Below are 7,883 nucleotides of genomic sequence, written 5' to 3'. Positions count from 1 at the left end.
ACACACACACACACACACACACACACACACACACACACACACACACAAGTTCATAGTTAGGAGAGACCCACTAAACAAGACCAGATGAGGGTGATGACAGGCCCTGTACCTGGCCTAGAAGATCCCCGCCATCATTCAGGCTTCCCTAGACAGCCTCCAACACTACCTTCAAACCACCCGCTCAGGAAGTCAGCCACGACCCTCCCAGCAGAAGAAAACTCCGTATCAAGAAGCACCTGGGTGGGCCCAGTCTGCGAAGCAGCCATCAGCATGGAGCCCATTTCAGATCCTCTGTTCCCCTCTCTTTCTGCCCCTCCCCCCCCCACCTCTCTCTCTCAAAAATAAATAAGCATTTCAAAAGAAGAAGGAAAAGAAAAGAAAACTCCGTATCAATAGTTTGGAGACTCTGACTTTGCTGGTTTGGTTTTCCCAAATTTGGCAATTCTCCTAAGCCTGCCACCCACTGAAACTGATTTTCAGCTATAAACAAATCGAATAGAATAAGTAACCTGAATGCACTGTAGTTAAAAGTACACCAAACCACACTTTGTAGACCCACTTTTTAATGGTAGACTATGCAGCAACATGGGAAAATGTTTACGATTCTTGATAAAGTGAAAATTTAAGATACTAATGCATACTTCGAGCACAACTAGACTGGAATTTGTATAGTAACAGGAGGGACGGCCCTGCAAAATAAATGGTAACAATCACTGTGGATGGAGTGAGTGGAATCATGCAATTTATATCTCTACTCTCTACTTTCTAAATTTTTATGTAATATGGTTAAAATTTCTTAATAACCAAAAAGAGCATACTTTCTTAAAAGTTCTCATCACAGGAAAACAAACTTTGTAACTATGTATGATGACAGATGTTACCTACACTTAACTGCGATCATTTCTGCTGTGTATACATACAAATATCGAAATACGTACCTCTGAAACTAATACAACGTTGTATGTTTACTACCTCAGCAAAAGTAAAGAAAGAAAAAGAAAACACTTTAATTCAAATTTAATAAAGAAATCCATTCCTGTGTTTTCTTTCCCTTTCTAGGCCACTGGCCCACCTCCTTCCTCTTTCTTCCTAACAAAGCTGTGAGGACAGTTGTACCTACTTCCTGGCCCCCAGCTTAGTGAGGAGGTACACTGCTCAAACCCTTGGGCAGATGTTATTAGCCGGTGGCGCAGAAAGTAAACTATCCCTTCCTTCCTTTTAGAACCACAGTTCTAGGGGCACCTGGGTGGCTCAGACGGTGAAGCGTCCAATTCTTGGTTTCAGCTCAGGTCATGATCTCAAGGTTTAGTGACTTGGAGCCCCGCATCGGGCTCTGTGCTGACAGCGCATGCTTAGGATTCTCTCTCTCTGCCTCTCCCCTGCACATGCTGTCTCTGTCTCTCTCAAAACAAATAAGTAAAGTTTAAGACAAAATTTAAAAAAAAAAAAAAAAAAAAAAGAAGAACCATAGTTCTCCATCAGAAAATATTGGTCCGGTTTCCCCGAGGATAGAGCAAAACTTACAATGTGAGGTGCTGTCCCCCCCAGACTCACTTTCTGGTCAAAACTATGTGTCGGTAGTGTTCTCCCTCTGATATTCTCACCTTGACTTTCAAGCACCTTGTGCAGCTTCATATGCTTGTAGGTAGAGATTATCTGAAAATTAACGACACTTGGGACACTCAGTCCTTGGTCCTGCAGCAGCTTCAGGGCTGCGGCATGAATGAGCTGATGGGACCGTTTGCATTTCTGAAGTCTGCACTCCCCTCTGACAAAGGACTTGCACACGTGAAACTTGTTGCACTTCTCCTTCATGTTGCAGTAGCCATGCAGCGCTTCCCCTTTGTTGTACAGCAAACACACCTGGCACAGAAATGAAGCAACACTTGACACGTTTGGTTGCACCGTCATTTACGGCAGTTGATGAAAGAAAAAAAAACTATTTTTACGATTTTAGTTTTAAGTCATTTCTACACCCAACGTGGGGCTCGAACTCACAACCCTGAGACCAAGAGTCACACGCTCCACTGACTGAGCCAGCCAGGCACCCTGAGAAAACATTTCTGTAAAAGAAGTGTGATCAGCAGAGACTTGGGCCATCATATGTTAAAATATAAACTAACTAAACAGTATGACACTGGTTCAGGGATGTATAGGAGATCAAGAAAAAGAGATCCTATACCTAGCCTCAAAATAAAAATATTCCTTAAAGATTTGATAGAGCTCAACAATAAAACTGTATGAGCCTCATGTTTTCTTAAAAAAATTTTTTTAACGTTTTTATTTCTTTTTGAGACAGGGAGAGACAGAGCATGAACAGGGGAGGGTCAGAGAGAGGGAAACACAGAATCTGAAACAGGCCCCAGGCTCTGAGCTGTCAGCACAGAGCCCAACACGGGGCTCAAACTCACGGACCGCGAGATCATGACCTGAGCCGAAGTCGGCCACTTAAATGACTGAGCCACCCAGGCGCCCCAAGCCTCATGTTTTCTTCTAGAAGACTTTTTAACTAATATGTGGTTCCGTGCGATTTTAAATTTTTTATCTTTTTTTTTTAAATGTTTATTTATTTATTTGGGGGGGGGCACAGAGAGAGGGAGAGAATGAATCCCAAGTAGGCTCTGTGCTGCACAGGGCCCAACTCGGAGCTCGATCTCACAAACTGAGATCACGACCTGAGCCAAAATCAACAGTCAGTCACTTAACTGACTGAGCCACTCAGGCACTCCTAACTTTTTTATCTTAATGCTTTTGTTGTTCAAAAATAAACACTATTCTGGCTTTCTGTATTTTCTTAAAACAGTTTTTTAATGTTTATTTATTATTATTAGTTTAATGTTTATTTTTGAGAGGGAGATAGAGCGTGAGAGAGAGAGAGGGAGACACAGAATCCGAAGCAGGCTCCAGGCTCCGAGCTGTCAGCACAGAGCCCAACGTGGGACTTGAACTCATGAACCACAAGATCACGACCTGAGCTGAAGTCAGACGCTTAACCGACTGAGCCACCCAGGTGCCCTATTTATTATTTTTGAGGGAAATAAAGTGATCAGGCGAGGGGCAGAGAGAGAGAGGGAAAGAGACAGAGAGTCCCAAGCAGGCTCCACACTGTCAGTGCAGAGCCCGATGCAGGGCTTGAACCCACGAACAGTGAGATCATGACCTGAGTGGAAATCAAGAGTCAGACGCTCAACCGATGGAGCCACCCAGGCAACCTGAAACCGTTTGGATGAGTCATATTTTTTTCTAGAAATGTGTCCATTTCACTGAAGTTTTCAAATGTATTAGTATCACATTGTACGTATTTCCAATGTGTGTTTCTCTCAACACCACCAAGTAATTCTCAGAGGACAATGACCAGATGTCCCACAGATTTGAACTCCCCCCGAATACTGTCTACCCGGACATAGCGGCAGATCCCACAGGTTAAGGGCTCAGTCTCACGAGGCTGCCCCACTTCAAATGCCCATCTGTTGCTGCCTGAACTGCTATAAAGGTCATCACCACCTCCTCCTCCAGTTAATGTGCCAAAACAGCTCACAGGAGTCAGATGACCACTTTATTATAAAATGATATAACCCGGGAACACGCAGGTAGAAGAGCCACATGTGGAGAGGTGAGGGGAGAAAAGGTGTGGAGCTTCCATACCCTCTCCTGGGGCCTCACTCTCCCAGCACCCTCCGTGTGCTCACCACCCTGCACGCTGTCTGGAGGTCTGTCCTTTTGGGTTTTTATGGAAACTTCATAACACAGGCATGATCGATTACATCATGGGCCACTGGTAAATGGACTCCATCCCTAGGCCCCTCTGCCTTCCCAGGGGGTGGAAGAGTGAGGGGGAGGGGATAAAAGTTACAACTCTCAGGGCGCCTAGGGGGCTCAGATGGTTAAGCATTCGACTCTTGGTCTCGGCTCAGGTCATGATGTCACAGTTCATGGGGTTGAGCTCCGCGCTAATAGCACGGAGCCTTCTTGGGAACCTCTCTCTCCCTCTCCCTCTCTGCCCCTCCTCTGTTCACACAATCTCTCTCTCTCTCTCTCTCTCTCTCTCTCTCTCTCAAAATAAATAAATAAAGTTAAAAAAAAGTGTTGGGAAAAAAAAAAGTTGTTCTCCTGACAACCAGCTCCCGTCCTTAGGTTACCAAAGGGCTTTCCAAAAATCACTTAACAACAGACACCTTGAGAGCTCTCATCATGTAGGAAATTCCAAGGGTTTTAGGAGCTCTATGTCGGGAATGAGGATGAAGACCAAAAATATAGTTATCATTATAACCATAAGATCACAATGTTTGTCCCTATCTTCTTTTTATTACGTGATGTATCTGTTCCTGTGTACTGTGTCTTTAGGAGAGTGGTGGAAAGGGGTCATAGCCATTTCCATACAAGAGATGTGGGGCACCATTCCTGATTCCTCCGTGGTCCCCGCTACCAAAGTGGCCATGCTGCGTGTCACAGGATACATACCTCCAGTGCCGGGTGACAGGACCAGGGGTGGGCTCCTGTCCCAAGTGCAGCCAGCCCACTGGCTGCTCACAAAACACTGCGGTAGTCGGGTATGACAAGACGAGGCTGGACCCAGGAGAGCAGGCATAAGCCATAAGGAAACGGGCTCAATAAGTTCAACAATGTAACAATGTTAAACATCTGTTAAGTCAAACAACATCATAAAAACTAAAAGGTTGGGGCGCCTGGGTGGCTCAGTAGGTTGAGAATCCGACTTCAGCTCAGGTCACGATCTCACGGCTCGTGGGTTCGAGCCCCGCGTCGGGCTCTGTGCTGACAGCTCAGAGCCTGGAGCCTGCTTCGGATTCTGTGTCTCCCTCTCTCTCTCTCAAAAATAAATAAACGTTAAAAAAAAAATTTTTTTTTTTAACTAAAAGGTAACTAGAAGTGTCGCCAACCCTTCTCTCTCAGAGAGGAAGGACTGGACGGGACCCCAGTTACTGCCATTCTCTTCTCCCTTCCTGCCAATAACCTGCTCCAGCTGCGGCTCCGGGTCCTTCTGGCAAGATCGTTGGAATGTATCTGGCTTATAACCATGACTGATCAAGTCTGGCTTCAAAGCCCAAAGAAGTGAGAATGGAGATGTGGATGCCAAGAATAAACCCCGTGGCTAAGGCTGACTCCGGTGCTGCCTTCCACATACAGATTCTACTGCCTTGAGGGCGGCCTTTGCCATCTCACCAAAGGCTCCAGCTCATACCTCCAAACTTGTGACTTCCTTCCCTTCTCGACCCTGAACTACCTTAGCATTAACGGGGCACCACACTCACAAACTACGCTCCGGTTTCCCAACATCCCCCCTTCTTCCCACCCCACCCCTCTTCTGGCAACTTGAATGTCTACGACAGCATCGGTGCTAGAGTAGAAAATTCTACTTTTCACTGGTGGGCTCTTGTAATATTTTCTTTGGGGATTCCAACTGTTTTGTTTTCAAAAAGTCTTTGTGTATAGCTAAACAGATACAAATATGCTAATTTCACCATGACAGCAGTTCTAATGGGCACTGGTTAAACATTTGGAACTAAATCATTTCAAAGCAATTAAAATTGGTATCTAAAGCCCCAAGAAAGTAAATGGGGAGGATACTTTCAACAAACGTGACCACAAAAGGGACCTGTATCATTACAGACATCTAACAGGGGCGCCTGGGTGGTTCAGTCGGTTAAATGTCTGACTCGTGATTCAGCTCAGGTCATGATCTCAAAGTTTCGTGAGTTCGAGCCTCATGTTGGGCTCTGCACTGAAAGCATGGAGGCTGCTTGGGATCCTCTCTCTCTCTCCCTCTCTCCCTCTCTCTCTCTGCCTCTCCTCCACTTATACAACCCCCCCCAATAAAAAAACTTAAAAAAAAAGACACCTTATCAATTAATAGGAAAACAAATGCCTCAACAGAAAAATAGGCAAAAGCATAAACAGGCAATTCACAAAACACAGGCTTCATAGACAGACGTAAATTTAAATCTGCTATGTACTATGTGACCTTGAGCAAGTTAATGTAGCTGAGTCTCAGTTTCCTCACCTGTAAAACGGGGACACGTTTAATGAGCTAAGATATGTGAATGACTTAGCCTTCAGTAAGCAATCAAAAAACTAGTGGCTAAGAGCGCCTGGGTGGCTCAGTTGGAGCCTCCAACTCCTGGTTTCAGCTCAGGTCATGATCTCTGAGTTCGTGAGTTTGAGATCTCTCAAATGGAGCAGAGCCTGCTTGGGACTCTCTGTCTCTGTCTCTCTCTCTCTGCCCCTCCCCCACTTGCTCTCTATCTCTCTCAAAAAAATAAAAATAAAATAAACTAGTAGCCATTTTCGTTATTTCTTTACCACACGCATCCATCACTCCTTGTGGATCAAAGCCTAAAATCACAGAGACTGCATAAAGGTCAGCACTGCACCATAACCTCCACCCATACACCTGACCTCTACAAGGTGACTTTTGATGTTCTCGATCTCCTTCATCATGCATTCAGTATGAGGGTGAGTTCTTGGTAACTCACCTCTGGTAAAAGGCACGGGTCATTCTGTAAAAGCAGGATCCGAAGCTGGGCCTCGTTGAGGCCAAAAAGCCCATGGTTTTTCAGAACTTGGATGTTGACGGGTGTGTGGATATCATGGGAAAGGGTACAGGTAGACCTAGGAGAACACAGAGCTCTGGATCAGAGGCCCAGGTGAAGGGGCCAGTCCGCCAAATTCCTGGCCTTCGACTCACGTGTGAAGTTAAACAATTTTCCCTGAACCCAAAGATACACCACAGCTAATAAAGCCAGCACTAATAATAAAAAAGCCGAGGGGAAGCCACTCTCCTCCCAAGGTCACTTGCATTTTAAATCGGGATGCCTGAAAGCCAGCCAAAGGCACCCCCTGCCCCAGTCACCTGCCTCGATGCCTTCTGTTGTTGGCCGGAAGGTGACTGACCGTACTTCTCCACCCCGAACAGCTGCCCAACCCCCACAGTCCACCGACGTTGGGAGTGAAGTGTGCCCCCGACCCCGCTTTGGGGAGCCTGAGTGAACCAAGGATGAACAGAGGCCTCAGAACACCGCCCTCGGTTTCCTGGGGGTCATTCCAGATAGGGCTTTCTAAACCCGGTGAGCACCGACTCACTTGGGTAAAACTTTGAGGTTACGTGCAAAGAAAGGAAGGGCACTCTCGATAAAGGGTCCGAGGACCTCATAGGTCCGCAAAAGCCCCCCAGTAGGACCACCGCAGTAAACGAACTCAAAAGTCCCAGTCCGGATTTCCCGCGGCCGCGCCGCGAAGGTTTCCGCGGGCAGGGGCTGGACTCCGGGGGGGCGAGCAGCGGTGAAGAAATCCCGACCGATCGGGACGACTTCGGGCCTCGCTCCGCGCCGGAGCTGGAAACGCAGGGGAGCCCCCCTCCCCCACCGCCGAGGACGCCGCGGGGGCCCCTTCCCGGGCCTTCCCTTCCGCCCTCCGACGGCGGGGCGGGGTGCACCCCCCGAACGCGCGATCCCTTTTCTCCTTCCCCCGGGGCCCCGCTCCCCCGCCGCCCGCCTCACCAGCAGTCGCGGTTCGGGCACTTGCCCAGCATGTGGCGGCGGCAGAGGTGCAGCTGGTCGCAGGCCTGGCACTCGCCGCGCTGGTAGCGGGCGCACAGGCGCGCGGAGGACACGGCCACCACCCGCCAGGCGCAGGGGCCGCCGCCCGCGCCGCCCGCGCCGGCCGCCGCCTCGGCCTCGGCGTCCCAGAGGCCCTCCCTCATCTCCACCTCCTGCAGCAGGAAGCGGTCGGGCCCGGCCTGGCGCAGCACGTCCCGGAGCCGGGCCTCCGAGAGCTCCACGTGGCCGCGCAGGTCCCGCAGGAACATGCGGCCGCCGTTGGCGCACAGCACCTTGGTGAGGAAGGAGCACACCGTGGGCTCCGCCATG

General features: G+C 48.6%; 1 protein-coding gene across 1 annotated transcript in view; it reads right to left on the bottom strand.

The window, feature by feature from the left end:
- ZC3HAV1L (ZC3HAV1 like) overlaps positions 1 to 7,882 on the bottom strand; it is a 9,272-nt gene extending 1,390 nt beyond the window's left edge. The window contains exons 1-3 of the mRNA XM_040471833.1: positions 7,515 to 7,882; positions 6,492 to 6,627; positions 1,605 to 1,863 (exon numbers count right to left, since the gene is read on the bottom strand). Of these exons, the coding sequence (XP_040327767.1) occupies positions 1,605 to 1,863; positions 6,492 to 6,627; positions 7,515 to 7,882 (763 nt within the window). The remainder of the gene's footprint in view (positions 1 to 1,604; positions 1,864 to 6,491; positions 6,628 to 7,514) is intronic.
- Between the last annotated feature and the right edge of the window lies 1 nt (position 7,883).

Source organism: Herpailurus yagouaroundi, unplaced genomic scaffold (assembly GCF_014898765.1).
Source record: "Herpailurus yagouaroundi ecotype Mexico unplaced genomic scaffold, PumYag 100, whole genome shotgun sequence".
In the NCBI taxonomy this organism is placed as follows: Eukaryota; Metazoa; Chordata; class Mammalia; order Carnivora; family Felidae; genus Herpailurus; species Herpailurus yagouaroundi.
Note: the sequence above shows the minus strand (reverse complement) of the source record. Positions and strands in the feature narration are given on the sequence as shown.